At 41.3% G+C, this 22,987-nt stretch overlaps 1 protein-coding gene across 2 annotated transcripts in view; it reads left to right on the top strand.

The window, feature by feature from the left end:
• SHTN1 (shootin 1) overlaps positions 1–22,987 on the top strand; it is a 59,860-nt gene that overhangs the window by 31,118 nt on the left and 5,755 nt on the right. For both annotated transcript variants that reach the window (XM_068688826.1, XM_068688827.1), the window contains 8 exons: positions 7,749–7,895; positions 9,158–9,311; positions 10,210–10,315; positions 11,966–12,048; positions 14,666–14,775; positions 15,451–15,504; positions 17,761–17,881; positions 18,749–18,932. In XM_068688826.1, coding sequence (XP_068544927.1) covers positions 7,749–7,895; positions 9,158–9,311; positions 10,210–10,315; positions 11,966–12,048; positions 14,666–14,775; positions 15,451–15,504; positions 17,761–17,881; positions 18,749–18,932 — 959 coding nt within the window. The remainder of the gene's footprint in view (positions 1–7,748; positions 7,896–9,157; positions 9,312–10,209; positions 10,316–11,965; positions 12,049–14,665; positions 14,776–15,450; positions 15,505–17,760; positions 17,882–18,748; positions 18,933–22,987) is intronic.

Raw genomic sequence — 22,987 nt, 5'->3', positions numbered from 1 at the left:
GTGCTTTGGCTGAGGCTTTTCATTCTTTGAAGTCCTTCCGGAGGCTGATAGGACAGTGAGCTTCAGGCCTGCATTAGTCTTTCCTTTGTGTACCTCTTTTCCTTTTGTGTCATGCAATTCAGAAAGATTTATGGATTATTATTATTTTTTTAATACAGGAGTGTGTGACTACAATGCAGCTGCTCCATTGTGTTTGGGGAAATGGCAATGTTTTAAATTACTTTAAAAATCTGTGATTGTTGGCCTGGCTTCCCAGTGCAAGGCTTTCCCTGGCCTTCTGTTTTCTCTGTCCCTATAAAATGTTCCTTTGAAACACAAAATCCCGCTGGATTTTTGCGTGAGTTGTGTGGTTTGTTGGGACTTTGTTGGGAGGACTTTGAGCAAAGGGAACACCCTGTGCTGGGTGCTTTGTGCTTAAGTTACCTGGAGTGCTTTGAGTAAGGAACCAACCCCTGAGCAATGCACGTGCCATGGGACTGCTATGGTGTAGTCTGTAGAATAGCACGTTTTAGCATGGTGCATTAGTTCAGGGTATTTCCAACAGCCTAAATATGGACTTAATGCCTACACGGGGTCTTGTTTGGTGGGGGGCACGTTGACTTTTTCAGGGCTCAGGCATCTGAAGCCTTTCCTGCCAGGGATGTTGGCCATGGGTTCAGATCAGCCCCCTGCTCCTCACTGTGACCTCCTGGGCTGCAGCTGGAGGAGCCCACGCGAGTGGCTGGCTCAGGCGTTTCCAAGTGGTGCCTTTTCCATCCTGTGCTTCTGCAGGAGGTGAGGATTTGCCCCAGGATGTGAGCAATTGGGAGTGCAGGTGTGAGAGAGAACAGGAGGTGAGCGTGTGCAGGAGCAAGTGCAGGAGGGGGGGAAAGACAGGGAGAGAGAGGGAGCAAGTGCACATGGGAGTGAGAGAACACTTGAAAATCAGAGCTTTTGATTAAAAAAAAAAAATCAAATACAGCCTTAATTATAGTCATGCTGCTGGCACCACCATAATATATATTTAATTAATCAAAAATGATCCAACTTCAAACATTAGAATTCGTGCTCTTTAGAGGTTCTAAAGAAACTGAGTAAATATTGTCAGCCGTGGTGTGGAGAGGGGGAAGGAAAAAGAAAGAGGGTTTGAAGTGAGTCACAATCCATTGTGAAAGGTACAGGAATCTGCATAAAAGAACTAAATAAATAGAGTGTGTAAGGGGCGGGGGCATGGAAAAATCTGTACCTACCTGAATAAAACAGGGTTGTTAACACAGGAATCTTGGCAAGCTTAACTAGAATTCTAGTGTCATGTTTTAAGAGACACTTTAAGATCTCTCAGCTCTTTGTAGAGCAGTTTATAAGCAAACAAAGGAAGGCAGAGAGTATCTTGAAGGCCATCGCAATAATATAGAGGCTAGCCCTGAAAAGCACTCTTCCACAAAGATGAGCAAAATACAATACATTCAGCCAAAGCAAGCCAAAAGGGGTGGAACACAGTGCAAGATGTAAATTGAAAGTCTTAGCGATGTGAAAATCCCAGGAGTTTAACAAAATAATCTGGCATAAATGGTTTATTAAGCATACAACCTGCCTCGCAACAATATTTTGTAAAGTGAACAGTTTATTACTGTCGTGTGTGCTGGCATGGGGACAACCCCTGCACCTAAAATTACTCTGGAAACCTACCCGAGAAGAGGCAGTGTGCTCTCAAAGTTAGTGGTGAGCCCCTGTTTTCTGTTCCCTGAATTTTGGATGAACAGAAATGGAGTGTTGAGCTGTTAGATAACATTTTAGGGTTCCTCTCACTTCTGTGACTAGCACAGGCTTTTTTCAAATCACACAACCTGGAAGAAATGAAGGGCTTCCCAAGTGTTTATGGTTATCTGTGAAATATTTTGCGGGTTGAGAGGTTGCATGCAAAGGAGCTGTCATCCAGATGGGTGGAAAATGGAAGTGAGTCCGTAACGTGCATTGTTCCACCATCCCCCTGACTTCCCTGCAACTCTCAGCACTTAGGGGTGCATGCAAAAAGTGGACTATGTCTATGTCTGTGTTTGTACGTATCTATAACACAATAACATCTTTGCATTTCAGTTGCTTTCCTCAAAGTGTCCCTATCCCTTACCTGTGCCAGTTCACAGCTGACATATTACTGGGACTGAATCTTCCCATGTTGATGATAAAAGGTGGCTGTTATTTTATAGGAAAAATTACTGTCCTTCTTCACAGATGTCTGCACTGCTCATGGGGTTGTGTGCTATGAATTTTGTTGTCTCAATGACTTGTGCTAAACATGAGCTCTCAAAGAACTCTTCATTAGATGCATTTGTGACCTTTTGGGTTAATTTGTGAGGACTTCTGCATTAACATGCTACATCTGTGAGGGCATACAGCAAACCCAGCACTCATAGAGCAAGTCTGTGCTTACAAGTAGTGAGCTCTGTGCATCACCAAGAATAGCTGGACAGAAACTGGTGGCTGAACGTAATTAATTTGCAGTCCAACTGATTGAACTGGAAATAATAATTAGAGAGACATGGTAAGTGGTTAGTACTTGAAGTCTCCCAAGCTTGAATGCTACCACTTTTGAAGCGTGATGCAACACTAATACGTTTCATCAAGCTTTTTCCCAAGAACAGGCTTGTGAAATGGTAACAGATGTACGCTCTAGGAAACTCTCTCTTTGGTCTTTCTCTTTGTGTGCGTGTGTCTGTTCAGGCACTTACTCTATCGGGGAAAAAAGTGAAGAGGTTTCCTCCTCTTTCATGTGGTGTGTGATCTATTTCTGAGTATATTAGATGGTGTCTAAATGCTGTAGGACTGTGAGCCTTACAGCATGTATTTCTGTATTTCTACCATGGCAAAAAGAAAAGTGTTAACTATGGGAGATTAGAAGATGATAAATAAGTAACGTAAGTATGAAAAGAGAATCTTTTTTTTTGTTTTCGTTCCTTTATTTTGAGCCTTGGGCAGTTATAGCTCATAAGTGAATAATGCAAGGGTGTTGTAGATTGACAAACCCTCTCCTATGGAGCAGGCTCTGCAGTAATACTGTGTTTTTAAGGAAGTCACAGTGCTGATGAGGATTGTCTTCTCACACTTAACATACGTGATCCAAACACCTCTTTGGTGAAAAGCAACTGTTGGGCAACAAATAGGGTTTACTCACCTACTCCAGTTCCTGCATTGGGTAAATCAGATCTCTTCAGCCAGAAAACTCGAGGATGCTGTCTTGCATTGATGCGGGTCTTAACAAAAACTATTGTACATCATCTGGAAAGAGAAGAGTGACTGTTGGCTGCTGATTACTGCACATTGCTTAGACCTGTGTCCTGTTTCATGATCAAGTTGGTCAGTTTTCTGTGGCAGTTTGAAAATCTAGAGTTAGTCTTTAGTGAAAATCCCGGTCTGTGAAGGTCACAGCACATTGCTAGAAATGCACCGCTGTGGTTTCCCATACGTCATGTTGTTTTTGTTAGCTGTTGGAGCAGTCTTGTCGTTGTCTGATGTCTCGTGATAGTTACTCTCTATAGAAGCAGATCTGAGGCAAGAATATAAGCACCAGATACACAACTTTCAGATCAGAGTAACGCCACATGCACTGAAAGCTAAGCATGTGCTGAAGCAAGTTTTTTGGATGGTATCCCAACTATAGAACCCATTTATTTGGTGGAGCTTTTCTCCTGAGTAGCACTTAGAAACCTATGAACCCACGAAAACACAAAGGCTTTGTAGCTCCTCCTGGGCAAATGTCATTGCCTGATATGCAGCATTGAGTCTGAGTGCTGAGAGAGCATTTCAAGGTCAATATCCAAACTGTGGTTGAGTTTCTTAACGTGTTCTAATGAGATTTGTCTGTTTCTCAGCTCTTCCATCAAAAAACACTAGCCATTGTTTCCTGCTGTAAAATTCTTATGCAGTGAAGCTTACAGGCCCAGATGTCCTTCATAATACAGCACCGTTAAGTAGTCACGGCGTTGAAGTGTCTGTGTATGTGTTTTTTCCTGATTAGCCAATGAACTAAAATCCACACGTGGAATTACATTTTGAACCAGAGTACCTCCTGAATTTAGAGCCACGTCGTGCCCTGTCAAGCCATAATCTGCCAATCGCTCTTTCTCCCACATCACACAAAATCCTGCAAACAGCCTTTTCCTCTGGGGAGATACAAATGCCTCGAGCCTTCCTCTCTTGGGGACTTACTTCACTTCTGGACACAAGAATATAAGGCTCCAGGGTATCCATATTGCAAAAGACATTGGCTGCTGTAAATTATGGCACGTGTAAACAGGAGCTCTACCACTCCACAAGGATGATTTGTTGATTCCTCACCAGGGGATGGAGCAGTGCTGCCAGGGATTTGACATGAGGACCATGAGGTCATGTTGTCTGATTTTGTTCTCTTTCCTATTTGAGGCTTCCAAAGTTTGACTCTGCCTTTGACTCATACCTATCTTGGCAGTGCTAGGTTAAAGGTTGGACCAGATGATCCTAGAGGTCTTTTCCAACCTAAATGACTGTATGATTCTATTGGTACTGTATTTATAGCTGATAATGTTTCCTGTTGATTTTTCTTTCACTTTGTGCTGCCCGTGATTACATTATTATAGCAGCGCTGAGGTATTTGGACATTATTCTTCTCTTTCAAGCTGGAGCTAAGCCAAAAATATACAGTGAGTACTCAAATGATTTGTAGGAATGTAGCAACATATGGATATTGAAGCATTCCCTTTGGCCTCATTTTGCTCCTGGGAGAAGTGGTAGTTGGACAGCATCCAGTTGTACTCTGAACATTACTTGAACGAGGATCACGGTTCCCAGGGACTTGACACCAGCAGAGTTGCTTTCTAACTTTTCTTAATGAGGAAGAATTCCTTTGGTAACTCCGCTGTAAACAAAAACCAGCTGCAGCAAACGTTGTGTGGGTAACGGTTAGAGCAGGGCTCTGAGAACGAGGTGTGGCCTCATTGAGGTCAAGGGAAGAGCTTTTATTATTTTCAGGATTTCATCCCCCCTCTCTTTCTCCCTCCCCCATTTTTTTTTGTGCAAACCCCGCCGATGGAACGTAGCCAAGTCCCAGATTTTCTGCACTTCAGAGCTTCCGTTTGTGAGCTCGGGAAGAGATGTGCAGCTGGTTTGTGCAACCCTTGGAGGTTTTTAAAAAGAAGAGGATAGGTGTAAGTCCTTTGTGAGCTGCCTTTAGTCGCAGTCATGGTTTCAGTAGATTCCCCCAGCACCGACTGACGATTCTCGCCTTGTTTGGGATACTCAGCAGGTCATTGTCTAGCAGGTGCCAGGGTCGGAACGAATCCATCAATTGGTTAAATTCCACCTGGTCTAAATAATCCTGTTAGTAGCTTTTTTTGCCCTTTCAGCAGTTGCTTTAATTAATATTCAGGGTTGTGACTGCTGAAGCAAGAAGTGACTGCTGTAATTTTGAATTAGAATCACTTCTAAGTGTCTTTTTTTGTCCCGTGTCAAACACACAGAGCAACATCTCAAAAACTTATGATTGACTCATCACCAGCTCTCTGTCTGCTTTATCTGCCCTTATGATCTTGTCTGTTTTGTCCTTTCCATTTAGAATATGCTGGTACTTCAAGTTACAGGTGTGTAAGTAGCTCCTGGAATGGGTGGGACTTCCCACTGGAGATTGGTTCCCACATATCTGATTGCAAAATCAAGTTAAAAGGTATTTGGGATTTTTTTTGGTGGTGAAGACCCTTTCACGTTTATTGTAAGCAGGGACATATTCACCATATCACGAAAGAAACTTTGAAGTGATTGAAAAATGCAGGACTCGTGAAAACTTCCAAATGAAATGGTTTCATGTAGTTCTTCAAGAGAACTTCCTACATTTCCTTCTAGAAAAGCATGTAACGAAGTGAGTGTGTGTTTTCTACACTTGGTGAAGTATCTGCTGAAGTCATTATGTGTGATTTCCTTTTGTTTTGGTAGGTTTCAGCTCCTTACAGCTGGAGCATCCATGTTCTGCTGGTCTTAGTGACAGAAACATGGGGAAAAAATCTGGAATTAAGGCCTCAAAATACTTCTCCATGTCAAAATAAAGAAATAAAATGAATAAAACACAGATTTTCACGTTGCTTTGAAAGGTCAGTGTAGATAAACTGTCCAGCTTGTACAAAGGTGGCTTATAGAGAGAAGTTGTTTCTTTCAGAGTTAAATAACTTTTTGACTGATTTAAGAGGTGACAGGAGGCTTTGATACAGCATTGAGTTCTTTAGTGGGAATTAGAAAACAGGATTTAGGAGGGTAACCGAAGAAATTGGGGTTATATAGTCTGGAGCAGAGGACGCTGAAGGGAGATGCTATTATTACCTGGAAGGTGTCAGTCTCTTTCTCAGGTGACAACTGATAGGACACAAGGAAATGGTCTCAGGTTGCACTAAGGGAGGTTAAGGTTGGACATCAGGAAGAATTTCTTCACAGAGATGGTGGTTGGGCATTGGAATGGGGCTGCCTAGGGAAGTTGGGGGGGTTCCCATCCCTGTAGGTGTTCACTGTTTCCTTTTCACTGATTACTTCTAGTTCTTATTACTTCCCTCATGGCGCTGCTTTGCCAATGAGTGTTCACTGTTGGTTTCATTCGGATATAGACATCAATTGAGTCAACATCACTTGACTCTTCTTGGCAGTCAGGGTCAAGCAGGATACGTTGTGAGTTCAGCACAGGCAGGGGGCTTCTCGTGCTGTACTGCTAGAAAGCAAGCTGCTTTCTAGAAAAACTCTCATGGAACTTTTGTGTGTCTAATATTTTATTTTAGAACAGTGCTTCAACAGTCTGAGGGAGTCTCTGGCTGCTCTCTGTTCTCCTGCCAGAAGTGGCATGCTTTGCTGGCCTGTGCATGCTCATCTGAAACCTCAGCACCTTCTGCTGTAACAACAGGAACAGGGCCCTGTGGAAGCTCGTGTTGCTTGGCAGGCACCCGTCTACCTGAGAGACAGCAGGATGCAGAATAAATTCACTGAGTAATTTTTGGGTCAGGAAACTTGTTTTGTTTTATTTTCTCCAAGTTCCCAAGCGTACTGAAAGAAGCAGATCTCAAGGAAACTGCACATGCTGATAGCCTCTGCACCTCTCAGGTGAAGCCTGGAGAGAGGTGTGATATTCGTGTCAGCATCATGCTTCTAGACTGTTGGATTTTTTTTTTCCTAATGTATCCATTCCCTGAATCAAAAATATAACCAGTAAAGAGAAAAGAGCACAAGCATCAGAAATAGAAGGCTGAAATTGATCTGAAATGCCTTTTCCAAGGGTGAGTCTATACAACGATTACACGAATATGGACTGAAATTCATTTCCTAAAGGCACATCATCATTCACATACCCAGGTAACAGTACAGTAAGAGGGCTTTATGCCAAGGCTTGCAGATGTGTGTGAGGAGATGTCTCTGAATTCACAAGCTGTTTTTTTAATCTTTCCAGAGCTCCAGAATAGGATTATTCACGTTTCCAGGAAACAAAATTCAGACATGTATTTAAATTATTTACGCTGCCAGCGTGGAAGTAATAGAGGTGTTGCAGTGCGTTGTTCTGATTCCTTTCCATGTGAGATCAGCTCATGTAAATTTTATTCTCAGACTCCTTTTCCCCTTTCTTCTCACCATCTTCCTTTCCACCCATACTATATTAATACAGCATTAACTTCTTCGCTTTCTTTCCAGCTGCCTTTTTTCCCCCCAAAGATAGCTTCAGACTTTGCCTAACTATTGTTTTTGTTTGGGGGTGGGTTTTGTTTTGGCAGATGTTTATTGAACAAAACAAGATGAAAAGACAAAGTCAGCTGCTTCTGCAAAATGCTGCTCCTGATCAGCAGCTTTTGAAGGCTTTGGATGACAATGCTAAGCTAACCCATACCTTAGAGGAAGAGAGACTTCAACACCAACAAAAGGTAAAACTAGGTTACTTTTCATCTAATGCAGAAATCTTTGACAGCCTTCTGAATTTAAGGACTGCTATGAATTGTCATGGATTTGTGGTTAGGAATTATTTGTGATTTTGCCCCCTGGAAGAGTTTACAGTCTAAAAATTAAACTTCTGAGAAGATTGTGATTCCCTCCTTCTGGGTCACTAGTAAGACATGAGTATAACAACTGAAGGTTTTCCAGCTGGAAGGCTCTGGTTTTGGGAAGTATTTTATTCTGGATGCTTGTAAAGCAAAAGCTTAATTATAAGCATTAAGTGAAGTTCCTTGAAGTGGAGAAGAGGTGACAGGACAGGTGATGTAAACTAATCATAGGTAGGCAGTTCACATTAGCAGTCTGGTCTCTTGCTAAGGAAATGCATTGCATGGAACAGCCAGACATTGGAACAGGGAAAAGCTAGGTAAAGGCTGCAGGATGTCATGATAAGATCTAAATGAAAATAATCTTTGAAACTGGATGCCTAGATCAGTCTTTAACTGGGATAAATCGTCATTGCTTCACCAAAAGCCTGAAATTGAGTTTTCACTTAGCTGTGAGGTCTGTTCTTAAATCTCTGGTAATGGAGTGCTAGGAAGAGGTACACCATTCCTGGGCTTTTAGGAATACAGTAGTATTAAGACTGTAATCTCATATGCTTCTGAATGGGTATTTTGGAAGAATAGTTGCCTGTTTATAGGAAACCTCTGTATCTTTGGCTCCTTGGTGTCTAGAGCAAATTATATATATTTAAGGAGTTTGGGGAATTATTGCTGCCTCTGATGCTGATGTTCCATGCTTTACCCATTGACATCTGCGTGAATTGAGACAAGGGAGTTTAAATAGCCAAGCTATCAGTGGAAGCAGTCAGTCAGAGAACACAAGAGGCAATATTCTCGAACATAAGTGGTAATATTCTCATGCTTCAAATGAAGAAATAGTCAGAAACAAAATTAATGTGTTAAAAACTCCTTAAAAAGAAAAAGGGAAAGACTTACAGCTGAAGTACTTTGGTCTAGAAGAAGTATTTTAAGAAGGAGATAAGAGAATTTAGGGTTAGAATAGAAAATTCTGACATTTCTCAGAGAAATCTGTCTAGCTCTTATTCAAAATTTGTCCTCTGTCCAGAAGTTGTAGTTCATTCCTATACTGTAACATCATGTTCTCAGGAATAACTGTGCCTAATTTGTTAAAAGGAAGGACAAAACCCACTTTTTTTTTTGTAATGAATGCTATTGTTTGCTAATTGTAGATCAAAGAACTGGAAGAGCAGCTGGAAAATCAAGCACTGCATAAGGAGATCAGTCGTCTTAAACAGCAGCTAGAACTTCTAGAAGAAGATAAAAAGGAGCTAGAGCTTAAGTGTCAGAGCTCTGAAGAAAAAGCAAGAGACCTAAAGCATACAGGTAAAATCATGTAGGAACTTCCATTTTAAAACTACGATAGGGTGTGTACGTGGTGCATGTCTAACAGAATTACAAGTTGTGTTTGAGACACAAGAAGCAACAGCTTCTGTAGCTGGGATCCAGACGTGTGCTTCACATGAGAGGTTCAGCAGTTGCCTTCAACCACAGAACAGTCATGTGTAAAATGCATGTGAAAGAATAACCTTGTGAAGTTCTGTAAGGTATAAAAATACTGTTTTTAGCCTGCCCTCAGTCTTACAGCTGGATACATGCATCTGAATGGGTTTCTACATGAAAGAATCGTTCATATTCATCCAAGATGTATCCGCTTTCCTAGTTTTAAAAATTAGTAAAATGGAATGAGAAAAATTATTTATTTATTGCTTTGTTTTTAAAACTGCTTTTTAAAAGGGGCACTGGTGTGTGTGTCTCACTATAAGGAAGGCCTATTTTTTATTTTGATGTGCCTTTATTCAGCTCAAGGGCTGAGCAGGTGCTAGTTTATGATAGCTGGTGAGGAAAGCATCTGAACCCCTGTCAGAGGAGGCCAAAATCCCTATCCTTAGATAAGGCTACGTGTATAACCATGCTTTTCTGAAACATATCTTTAAGAGCAGTATTATCTTTTAAGCTTGTTGGCAGTGTTGCTTGGAAGAGATGTTTTGTGTTGGAGCTTTACATTAGCTAAATTTAAGAATATATCTAGGCAGGCCTATGAGTTCTCTCAGCTGTCTTAGAAAATATGTTGCCCAAAATTGGACTTCCTAGCAATTGAGTAGTTTATTTTGTTGGTTAATTAGTAGCTTTTTTTTGTGTGTGTAAGACATCAGAATCACTTTTAGAGTAGATGTGAGAATCAGAGAACTGACTCTTAGTTTTTTTTATTTCTCTTGCACAGTTGATGAACTTCAAAAACGAGTACACCAGTCTGAAAATCCTCCCCCTCCTCCTCCCCCACCTCCGCCTCCTCCTCTTCCTCCTCCACCGCCTCCTAACCCTATACGGTAAGTGTTTAAATCAAGAGTCAAGCGTTAATATTCTTTGCTAAAGCAGAATACATCACATGAGCTTACATGCAAGGAAGAAAGGAAGAAACCTGTCTTTAAATAAAAAAAATATTTTCTCTGTTTGCCTCAGACTTCATTTCTTCCACTTTGCCAGCTGGACGCTCTCCTGTCCCACCTCCTAACAGATTTTCACCCTGACCATTCGTGAACAGTGTCTGCCATCACAAGCCTAATCAATTGTCTAGACTGTGACTTTGGAGGAGGAGAGATACCTGACTCCTCTAAATGTAGGAATTTTTTTTTCCTGTTCACCTGATAGCTGTAATTATAGACTTGTGAAGTGCTTGTCTGAAGCTGCAGCTAAGAATATCCCTTTGAACCAAAGGATATGTTGGATTATTAGTGTGTGCCCCTTCCTGTCAGATGCTAGTGATGAAAATGCAGTTTTCAGTTCCAACAATTGTTTTCAAAACTTAAAAACAAAACAAAAACAAAAAAGAAAGAAAAAAACCACCACATCATTAAGCAATTTGGGCAAAATTGTCAAAATTAAGACTGAATTTTTTAAAGGTCCATAAAAAAAACTGACCAATATGATGTATCGGGCACTAAGCCCAAGTATGTGGAGCCCTAAACAAAATATTTACTATAATGCACTACTGTAATAGAAAGTATGTACAAGGAGTCTTGCTAACTGCTGGGTTAAATAATGATTAGTAGGCAGAATTCAACCCTTTGTGCATGGTGCTCTGTTTGTAGAAACCCAGTCTAAACAGTTTCTGAACAATTGTGTTCCATCTTTTGCTCCTTTTACCTTTGTTAACTCGTTTGATTTGCCTGCTTCTTTCTCACTAATATTAGTGAGAAAGTGAATTAGCTTGGGGGTGGTGGTGGTTTGTTCTTTAAGCTTGGGTCCTTTAATAATTAGGATGGATAGCACTATGCATTTTAAGCCCTGTAGTAGCTAAATCAGAGTATTTCTCAAGTATTGTGAAGTTTGTGAGCAAAGGTTGTTTCAGAACCTAGGCACTGGATGCTTTTTTTTCTGGGAGAGAGCTTTGACCCCTTATCACTGGGCTCCGTAAGGAGCGCTGGGGAGGGATAGGCCCCACTAACATTCTCGTTGCACGTAGGAGCTTATACTCGGGCTCTAAGATGAATCATTTCATTGTCTGGACTTCTACGTTTTGACTGTAGTGAAGGGATAATTATTTGACACTGTAAGAAGATTACAAACTTGGAGTTGGTGAGGAGATACTGATCACCATATTTAAGTGTCCTCTGGAGAATAATACTTCACTTCAACATCTACAGCTCTTCCTTCCCTTTTTCTTTTTATGCTGGAACAGCTTCAATTTGTCATGTGTCACAATGAGACACTGTCTTTTAATATTCAAATCTGAAGTGTTTTGATTTGTGCCTAATGTCTGTTAAAAAGAAATAAATTTCTCTGGTGCATTTTGATGGGAGGCATTGTGGGGGGTAATTCAGTACATACATCTGCATTCAAGAACTGTTAAATGAGGCTTTTGTAAGCAGCTGTATAATCAGGTATAAGCAAGCTGTTTGTGTGTCATGTTCAGGGTTCATTCTAGCAGTGTGTAACAGAGGACAGAATGACAATCTGCAGTTTCATTTTCCTCAAAGGTCTCTCATGTCAATGATTCGCAAGAGATCTCACTCCAACACCAATGTGAGCAAGAAGGAGAAACCTCCTCAGCAGGAGTCAGGTATGGCTCATCCTTTCTCGAGTTGTGTGGATTGTTCACTAGATAATACAGACGGAGCTAGTGAAAATGAACTTTGGGTACAGATAGTTACACAAATGCTTGCAATTGTCAACATAACAATTATTGTCTGTGTACCAGCATATTCATCTGCCTTGCAGTCCAGAAATGTGGTTGCAGCCTAGGTATTATATCAGCAGCAGTTACACTGCAACAGCATTGAGAGGCTCAACCAGGTAGCTGCAGCTACAGCACGTCCAGTGCTCTGCACGTCCACAGGTTATCTGGAAGAAGCAGAAAAAAAAAACGAGCAATCATTAAGAGAAGCACAAGCTGTACACTGGATATCATAGGGAAGTTTCCAGCTTAGAATGGCTTCTTTTTTGTGATTTCTCCTGTCCAAAGCCTTTCTACAGAGCTACTTTAAATGCTGCAGTTTTCATCCCTCGATTCATATCTTCTGAAATTACCACTCAAAGCTGACCGTAATGGTAATCCGTTAATAACACCAAAGAACTAAAACAAAACAGTCTTGCACTGAGGTGGCTCTGCATGCCAAGTAACAGCTGAAATTGCATTTCATTGTTGTTAATGGAAGCTGGAAACTTATTAGGTTGAGAACGGGAGTTAAGTACAGATTTACGAGTGATCATGCCTGCCTGAAGAGTCAGAGCTAGTCAGACAAGTGTTGCCAGTTAAATAACCAAGGTTTTCCTCTTTGTTTCTCTCTTCCTTCTGGAACAGCAGGAGTTTGTTTGCATTGAATTGCTTAACTCGTTTGGTGCCACTTAAACAAAGAAGGGGCCTGCAGAAGGGAACCAGGCTGAAATTATAGGTGTAGGGTATGACTGTTAAGGAAGGATTGCTGTTAGCAGACGGCAGCAGTGTTGCAAACACGGCTGGATTATCGGATGGGACCGACAAGCAGGAAGTGGGGGAAAGGAAGCGTGACCACTCCTGTTAGTTAGGTGAGGGAACCAGGAGTGGAGTGGATTTGGGCAGGTTCCTTGGGGAACCTTTGGGAACTGGTTACCAGTCTGGGAGAAATAAGGGTGCTGGTCTGGGTAAAATGAGAGACATGACCTTGTACCGAGATCCCTGATGAAGAGTCAATCTTATCTTTCAGTAACAGTTCAATTATGTTGCCTTCATTTATCAAGTTTCCTTACCTTGAAGCATCCTAGGTGTTTTGATTACACCTCTTTGTTGAGACTGTAGCAAACAGTGATTGCAGGAAATATTATGAAATTTACAATGAGTTCTCAAAACCTTATTCTTTCATTATTAGCAAACTTTAACAGTTCTGACCTTTCTTCAATCATGTATGAACTGCTTCTTCTCTTAATAGAGCTTAATAGTTATTAAAATAAAAATGAAAAAGGGGAAAGTTATTTGTTGATCTAGTTATTATGTTCACCTCGAGGCTTGTTTTGACCCTTGTTAAGGACTTAGAAAGAGTGGTTTCTATCCCATACCAGCAATTAAGCTTTTATATTCGAAACAGCCTGTTTGTGAAATTAAAGCCTGACATTAAATTGGACTACAATACAGAAACCACATTTCTATGAATCATCAATAGTACTCTGACAAGTGAGAGAGCAAAAGTCTATTTAAAATTCCTGTTATATAAGGTACAATGTTGTAGCTTTGAATAGCATCAACCATATTTCTCCGTGTATTCTTTTTAAGTAGTCTTTTTTTCCCTCTTTTCAGCATGTCACATTAATCGTCTTTTGTTACATTCCCCAGAGGGCTGATAAATTAACAGGTACTGGTTAGGTTCATCACGCAGCCTCTAGTTCCACCTGAGTGCTTTGCAGTCCTGATACAGAATCTCTTGAAAATCAGCCTGTTTAAGTCTTGCCCTTTAACTCAATGTGATGTTATTAAACGTGTGGTTTTAGTTTGGTCTGAGATGTTGGGGTAGCATTTCAGAAAAAGTTCCTAAGCCCATGTGAAATACAAGCAACGTGGTGGCCCTGTAACAGGCTGCCTGTAGGCCACACTAGGCCAGGATCAGGTTGTCCTGTGTTAACGAAGCTGTGGAAATGTCTCCTGAGCCACAATGAACACAAACAGGGGGGCCATATTCTTCAGTCCTTGGTACTCAGCCTTATGGCACTGAGCTTTTGCAGTTCCCACACAGTTAGAGATAAAACGGCTGGCTCCTGCCATCACACAGAAAATGGGAACAGCTTTTAGGTGTATGTAGTGTAAGTTAGCCCCTCGTTGTGGGGAAGACTGAGGGTAAGATAGAGGTCTTTTAAGGAAGACGCCATGAACAGCCTACTTACTTAGAGAAAACTAAGGTTATATATTTATGTTTATCATTTAAATTTTTAACAAAATTGAGCAATAAGCACCAAAAAGTGCGTGAGCACCAGGCATCACATGTGCGGGCAGGAAAGGCTACTGCTGGGAGTATAACTAAGAACATTGATAAATGCCAGTTCATCATTGAAATTAGTGCATGGTTATGATGGCTGGCTGTGTCTGGCAAAAAAGCTGTCAAAGAGGCTATCAGTTTAACATGTTTTTTTTTCTTTCTTTCTTTCTTTTTTTTTCTAATATTCCTCTAGTTCATATTTGGAATGTGATATGTTCTTTGATTTTGGAACAGGTGAAGAAGTAACAGATCTGAAGAGACAAGCTGTTGAAGAAATGATGGACAGAATTAAAAAGGGAGTTCATCTGAGACCAGTCAACCAGTCAAGCAGACCTAAAACAAAGGTTTGGAATAAATTGCAAAGCAATGCTATTAACTGAGCGTAGTAATTTATACTGAAAATAAATCAGATTTTCTACAAAACATACAAAAGAATACATTTGCCTGGCTTTCCTTTTTTGCTTTGCTTGATTTTGAATAAAATAAATTAGGGCAGCATAAATCTGAATTTAAAAAAAAGTGAGACCAACTCACTTTTAAGTAAGTAGAAGCCCAGTTTCTTTGACACAGAAAGGAACTGAAAGCAAACCTGTTGTAAACAAATGGCTGCAGAGAAAGAAAAAGCACAGAGGGAATAACTGAATTGGTTAAAGGGAAAGATCAAGAAATGTATTTAGCAATATTTCTTTCTCTTGTGCAGTACTTCCAGCCACATTCATGCATTAGTGCTATAAAATACCACTTGCTGTCTTCATAAAAGTGTAATCTTTCCCAGTGTGTAGGCTGGGATTTACCATCTGAGCTAAGACTCTTCCCTTCCTCTATATAAGCAAATAGCTTGAATGTTAGCCATGGGCTTGTGAGAGGAGAGAGCACAGGAAGGTGATACAATTGCATGCCTGTGCAATAGACCCTTGTGCGATGTCTGGTGAAGGGCAAAGTCTGTCACAGTCCATTTCAGTTGGGCCAGATCAGTAAACACGTGTTTTTTAACCTGTGTTTGTTATGTTTGTTTACAGCCAGAGACACCAAAGCCTTCTGAAAGTGCAATGAAAGAATTAAAAGGGATTCTGGTAAGAAAATGTGCAATTTATATTTCAGTGTTGTCTTTGCATTGAGCTGGCATCCTTGCTGTGTGAAATAGCTAAGTGTTTAAAAGTTCTGCGTCAGTATTTTGGTTTGAAGCTGCAGAGCAGTTCTCTAGTGAACCCCCTGAACATCTCCACTTTTGACTTTGGTCCTGTTAAAAGAATGTTTTTTGTCTTGCTAAGAGTTTAATTTGGAGAAAACTAACCTGTTAACTCAGCTCCAGGTTAGTACGTTCCTGCCACTAGGGGGGCTGTTATATTCTGCACCTGCCATAGGACCTGTGGAAACTTTCCAAGTACTCACAGTAGGGATGCTTAGGGCGGGAAAGGCACCGGCATAAATGTAGTCCAAAGTAAAGCCCCTGGACTGCACAGATGAAGAGTTCTCTAAACTCTATGCTAAACTCTAAACTCTAAGAGTTCTCTAAACTCTATGCTAAAATTTCATCTTAGCATAGACATAGCTTAAATGGAACAAGAGCTCTATAGTCCATTTGTATTTATATGCAGAAGAAACAGATTCTGAATGGCTCTCCAAATACCTGTTTGTCACTAAACAGAGACGTTAGGCTTGTATTTGGTCCTGCTCAAGTAATGTGCTTAAGCTGGCTGCTGTTCTGTTCTTAACTCATACATTGCATTGCTTATTTAACTGGTTGCTTCTTTTTCACAAGTGCTAACATTTTATGGAACAGTCAGAAGTAGCCATAGTTCTTGCTCCCTGATTTTTGTAATCCCAAAGCTTTTAAAGCTGAAGTGCATCTTTGGTATGTCAAGTGAAATTTTGCCTTTGTAATGTGAAATATGGTAAAATTCTGCCTGTATCAAAGCAAAACACTTCAAATCCACTCCACAGCAGGTAGGACTGTTTATCTGATCACCCATGATAGCACCTAAATATCCCTTTTAAAAATTAACTTCGGTATTTTTTTGGGTGATGCAAGATACAGCAAAGGGAGTAGCCACTGCGATGATAATAGCTGGCAGTGATTTTAAATAATGAGTGTGGGACCAAGGACGTATTAAATTGACTGTTCTCCAGTCATGTGAAAGCAGCAGAAGAAGGGCAGAAATGATCTAGAGAGCTACCAGACCTTAATGCTGCACTGTAATTAGAGGGACACATAATTAAACATGGAGGTAAATAGAAAAGGAATAAAATGTGACATGGAGATTGTTTTAAATGGAACTCCATAAGTGTATCCATGGTTTGCTATGGTGTGCTATTTGGACCTGTGTGGACTCAACAGCCCTGCTGAAGGTCCTTTCGTTTCCTAATAGCTGTTTTATTACTGTGACACTGTACCACTGACATCAGGGGAGACTTGATTATGTACTTCAGAGGAAGCAGAAAGAGACCTACAGTCACTGTACTTCTGTGTCTAGCTTGCTGCTTGTGAGCCCTTTAGGATATTTGCAGTATAAGACATACTATATAAAATCCAATTCCAGTCTGTTCGTGAGACCAGTCATTATGCACAGTCGGACAACAAACATGGGGGTGGGATGTGATGGAGTAAACGTTTGTTGTTACTATGCTAATTATGCATTTCATGTAGACCTCCATATAATTGTTACAAACAAAACATTTATGTTCTGGAAATTGCAGAGTTGGAGCAACTCAGTTGCTCAAGTTGCTTTCAGATATGTATGTTTGCACAGATAGGGAGCACACTGCTCCTTAATAACATGCCTCCTCAGCTAAGTTTTCATCCAGTATATGGAAATAGGCTCAAATTTATGCCAGATCAGATTATAGGATATAGTAATGTTGCAGTTGCATCTCGTACATGATGACTTCTATAGATGTGAGTGCACCAAAGCACAACACAAAAACGCACTCAAGTGCAAAACATGCTGGAACTGTGAAATATGTGGCTTTTTGCTAATAGAGGCAATGGACAGTGTTTTAAGATCCTTTAAGTTTTAAGAGGGAGGAAGGTGGTAGTTCTCTGCAAACACTGAATTTTGTTCATTGGTGAACCACAGCATCTTTAAGCTTGGTATCAACCCTCTAAAGTAGGTAAATATGGTTAATCCATAGATAGGGAAAGCCTAGGTAAGGGGAGGAATGGTAGCCAGGGCCCTGATGCTCTTTGTTGTATTAAAGGGAGAGCTTTGCACTCTGGTTTAGAGCTGCGGTTGTTTTCTCAGAGTTAAAAGGTTCTCACGCTGGGCATATGGGGTGTTTGGCAGGGCTTAATGTATACTCAGCTTTTCAAACCTGTTTTTTTGCCATAGGAAACGCTGAACAAATCCACTAGTTCCCGAAGCTTGAAGTCCCTTGAGACAGACAGTGGTGAAACAGAGCTAGAAAGAGTTCTGCGACGCCGGAAAGTGACTACTGACCAGGACAGTGGCGGTAAGGGGCTTGATTCTTTCAGAGGCATCTTCCTACCCCTGCATTAAGTGACTCTTGAAGCTTTACTTTCTCTTCCAGACCATTGCTGTCTCAGCCATTATGAAGAGCCCTGCCTACTTCTACATTGACTCACGTCCCCATTATTCCTGTTGCTTTCATCCCTATTTTCTCCAAGAAATGCCTCTTTCAGGATTTTCTGCATATGCAGCCACATACACACAGATGCCTCTGTCTTGGCTGGAGCTCAGACATTGGTACTGGAGCGTTACTAGTCTAAGCCTCCTGTGAAAATGTTCTGGAAAGTAATGGTAACCAGAGCAATGGGGTTAGGACTGCGGTTTTGAATTAACATCCTCTACAGAGCAAGGGCCTTGCAGTTGTTAAGATATTGGCATCATCATCTCTAAGAAACTGTTGATGTTCTGCTTGGCTAGAAATTCCGTCTGTGCAAGTGTAAGTCCATTCCATCTTCCATGCAGATGTGTCTTGTTTTAATGTCAGTGAATGGTTTCATCTTGGATTTTGTAGGTAGATAGTTCACTGATTACTCATTAGTATGAAAACATTTTTTGCAGGTGGGCTACCTCTCACCCCAGCTGCACTTCATGCAGGGAGAGCACTGACAATGCTGCTCTCTGTGTTGACAGCAGGACTTACAACTACAGAAAGCAGGGGGATCACGTGCACAGCTGTGTCGATTTAGCAGGCTGTGATAGTGGTAGGCTGAGAGAAGGAAAGCTGCAAATAAGGTGTTTTGATGCTCTTTAAAAATCCATTTTGACTTCTGCAGGTGACTTGAATTCTGTTCTTCTTACCTGTTGTTTCTACACCAATCAACAGAAGCATTAAATTTTCTTTGGGTTTTAGGTCCCACTGGAATCTTGGCCACATCAGAATCAAAATCTGAGCCTGTGCTAGGTTCAGAAGCTAGTGCTGCACAAACAGCGTTGAACAAGAAAGATCTGGAGACAGAATTCAGTACCAAAGTATCCGATTCAGGTCCTGTTTCTAACCAGCTTAAAGGTGCTGCAGGTTCCAAGGCTACGTCACAGTAAGTAGCATCTGGTTTTCTAGGTATATTTCAGTACCAGACATGTTTAGCTGATGTGTTCTGAAAGTGATTTTACACCAATTTTGGTTAACAGGATAAAGGTACTATCTATAGCTGTTTGTCAGTGACTCTTGGAGATAGGAGTTGAATTGTGTGTTTACAAAAAAAAAAAAAAAAAAAAGCTCTTTTCCTGTAGAATCTGTGAATGTTGCTCATAAAAAAGTTCATCTTCTCTGCCACAAAAAAAGAAGTCAAGATTTTGAGGGATAGCAAGGTTGAAGGTTTTTTTCCATATCCTGAAGAGAAGGAAATTATATAATTAACTCTTGATCCACGGAAAAAAAGTTTTTGCACGTTTTTTTCAAAAATAGATTCATTTAGGTCATATTGGTCTCTGTGCAGCTGTGCAGTTTCTGTTGCTTCAAAATGAATGCAGACTATTACTCTTAAATCTCAAGATAAAGATTCTTCAGGAAGAAAAAAAAAAAGCAGTTAGTACAGTATTTGCACAGACAATATGTCACAACAAAATGAAGATCCAAGGTGCCAGGTAAGCATCAAAGAGTTAAACCTGCTTCAGAAGTATTTATTTCAGATGGATCCGGTGGAGGATTGGCTTGCTTTATAACAATACCAAGCTGCTTTTGAAATGAGGCTGTGTGCTTGTGTCAGTTCCAGGATGTCTGTCAGTTTGTCAGTTCAAGAGAAGGAAAGAGATGAGACAGATCTGCAGCATATTGTAATCCTGGCTAATTAAACCTCTGATTTCCCATTCTATCAGTTCAAAAATGCCACCAGTATCAATTCTAGCAAGTCCCCATTACGTAGTTCAAAGGAGTAAGTCACGACACATGAGCTGGAAACTCAGTTCACATCTATTTTTATGACCTGATATTTACTTCACTCTTAAGTACATTTATGATTTAATTTTGAATGGATAGAGCCCAATTTCTTTCCTATGCCTTGCAGTCTTACTTGATTCACACTGAGTTTTAAAAGCAGACTGCTTTTTCCAATTGTATGTATTTTCCCCTTTTATTTCATTAAAGTATCCTTAGAAGAAAGATGATCTTCATCTTAATTTAATCAGAAAGAAGATTTGTTCAACAAGTAATTTGACAGGAATGATGCCATTGCATTTTCTTGAACTGCCAGAAAGGCAGAAAGGTTCACCCTGACAGAAAGGTGAGGTGGTTCCTGAAAATATTGCTTGTAGTTTGTGGATTTCAACAATTTTGAACAGATAACCTTAATCAGAAAGCACAGCAACTCCTACCATCCTTAGTCTACCTTTTATTCCACCAAACTAAGTGCAAATTGCATTTACAAGAAAGGAAATGAAATAATTGCAGGCCCCAAGGTCTTGCAGAATGCGTGGTGAATTGACAGTGAAAAGGATCTTGTGTTGACAGTCACAGTTGTTATGTGTTATAAAAGCATATGTGAAGCTCAATTTATTTCTCAGCTTGCCTATTCAGTGACATCCTAAAAGACGCGTTTCACTTTAATTTATCTGTTTAAAGCATTAAAACAAATGTGAAGGGCCAGATTTTGCAGTGCTGAAGGGCTTCTTTGCACCACGTCACTGGTGTAAACCTGCTTAATTGGAAAGGTTCATCACTGAGGATGGTTTTCCAATGAGAGAAGGTGCTGGGGCTCCCTCGTGCATCTGGTGGGCTAGCAGGGAGGAGTGGAAATAACCAAGACACTTTGTACTATGTTGCAGTGCAATTGCTTATCTTTTTCTCCTGGGTGCAGAGGTTAGTAGGGGCTGCCTCCCGACTCCAGGGTGTGTAGCGTTGTATTTTTAGATGTAGAGCTTAGGGATATGGTTTAGTGGGGACTGTTAGGTCAAAGGTTGGACTCGATGATCTTGAGGTCTCTTCCAACCTAGAAATTCTGTGATTCTGTGATTGAAACATGGCTCGTTTGAAGCAGCCATCAGAAGGAAGTTGGTTTGTATAACACATCTGACAACTTAGTTTTCTAATTAGGCAGCTTTGTAGATTGGGGCAAGCAGTTCAGTTTGGATCAGCAGTGCTATTCTGAAGCAAATCTCCCTCCTGTCCCTGTTTGCTGTGCTTTCATTTGTGTGCTGGAGTGGTTTCTGTGCACAAACAGATCCCTGGATGCACTGGTTGGGAAAATTGTTCTTCTTGCGCCACACTATTCCCTAAAGTTGCCTATGCTAACCAAGCAGCATGCAGCTTTCAGCAGATACCCATAGTGACAAAGGCATAGCAAGGATTCGTTGTGGAACTTTGTAATCTGGAGGAGTAATACTTATTGTTAATACTAACAGCCCTGTTCATCATTATTCACTTCGAGTTACAGCTAAGCACACCTGTTCTCCTGGAGAAGGAAGGGCTCGTGTTTGAAAAAGGCACAGCCTTGAAAATAAGTCAGAATGGTACTCAGAAGTCAGCTCATTGAGTAAAACCCTGGTGTGTCCCCCCAGGTCAGTGACAACCTGACCTAAATACTAATGTGATAGTGGGATTTGGTCGGGGGCTGAAGCAGGGCTCCCCACACAATGTAGTTCTTGGCAGGGTGAAGTGCTCGCGAGGCACCAGCCCCAAGCAGGCCGCTGAAGTTAGTCGCCAAAGGAGGGGCTGTGGGCAAAAGCTGTGACGTGAACAAACAGAGGTGGATTCAGAAATTTCCAGGTAACAGAACTAATTGATGACACTTCAGCCACAGAAATTAATTCAGAAGAAGGAGGTGGGGTTGGAGCACAGGGCTGTGCATTACTTCAGTGCAGGCCACTGCTAGAAGCAGGCCTGCAGCCCCAGGCAGCCAACTTGGGATTGTGCAGTTTAGCTCAGGTGGCGGCGAGGGGGAGGACACAAACAATGTGTGTCCTGTTGGGAAATTGAGGCCTTACCTCCGCATTCAGGTAACTTCCTCTACAAATCTCTTCCCAAATGTTTAACCCAGCGTGAGTGTAATTCTGTGACAATTGCTGAGAGCAAGGTGACAATTTAGCTCCCTCGGGAGCACAGAGAGCTCCCGTGACTCCCCGCGGTGTGCAGGCACAGAAGGGAAAGGTGTGTCTGGCTCTGCCCCTAGGTTGTTGGTTTTTTTTTTCTCTTCCTCCCCCTAGAATTTTGTAAACATTTTGTTTCTGGGCACCAGAGATCTCCGTTAACAGAGGGAACCACAGAGAGGGCTAGTCTTAATCTCATGATTTTATACAATTAAAGGATTTGTCCTCCTCCTCCTGGCTGTAATCTTAGGAGCACTGAATCACCTACCAGCTCAGTGGGAAGCAGCTCAGCCCCAGCTAGGCAGAACTACAAAGGTTTTCCAGGGCAGCTTGAGCATGGGCAATTTAGTTTGAACAACATGGGAAGAAAACAATGGGATGTTCTGGAAGTTTGGGATCTCCTTGGCTTGAACTGCTCTAAAAGTTCCCCTCACACGCCTTTTTATAGACTCTACTCTCCCTGTGCTCCAACTCTCAGCGCAGGGAGAAGCTCTTCAAGATTCACCATGGAAATTAATTTGCCAATCTTTATGAGCTTGTTCAAAAAAAGTACCTGAAACAGGAGCAATTTCCCCTGACTTGATCTGCCTTACTAAAGATCTTCTACAAATACCTTCTGGTCACTGCTGTGTTGACCACTCCTACTTAGATTCCTGAAAAGGAGAAAGTTCCTTGTGCTTTCTTTGTAAATACCTAGCGTCGTACACCCTCAGAGGAGGGAACCCACAGGCTTGTTCACTGGTGTCATTCTTTGTATTCCCTGCAACTTGTGTTTGACAAATGGATGTGTTTTTTTTTTTCAGTTCATTTAAGGCTTTTCAGGCTTGTAATCGGTGTACTCCTTACCATTGTTTGGCTTTAGCCTTTGGTCCTGTCGCATTCCGATGCTGCATTAAAAATCCTGAAATATTTAATAAGCACGTCTTCAGCTTTTATTCTCAGTGCAAGCATTTGAGGAGGATAAAACCAACTGCTGGTGTCTGGCAGATTCCTTGGGCAGTGGTGGGATGAGCGGAGCCGGGAGCAGTGCCCCGTGGTGCTGCACCAGGTCAGAGGCTGGTGGAGCTGA

Source organism: Anas acuta, chromosome 7 (assembly GCF_963932015.1).
Source record: "Anas acuta chromosome 7, bAnaAcu1.1, whole genome shotgun sequence".
NCBI classification, from domain to species: Eukaryota; Metazoa; Chordata; class Aves; order Anseriformes; family Anatidae; genus Anas; species Anas acuta.
The sequence above is the reverse complement of the archived record's forward strand: the minus strand, read 5'-3'. Positions and strand labels throughout refer to the sequence as shown.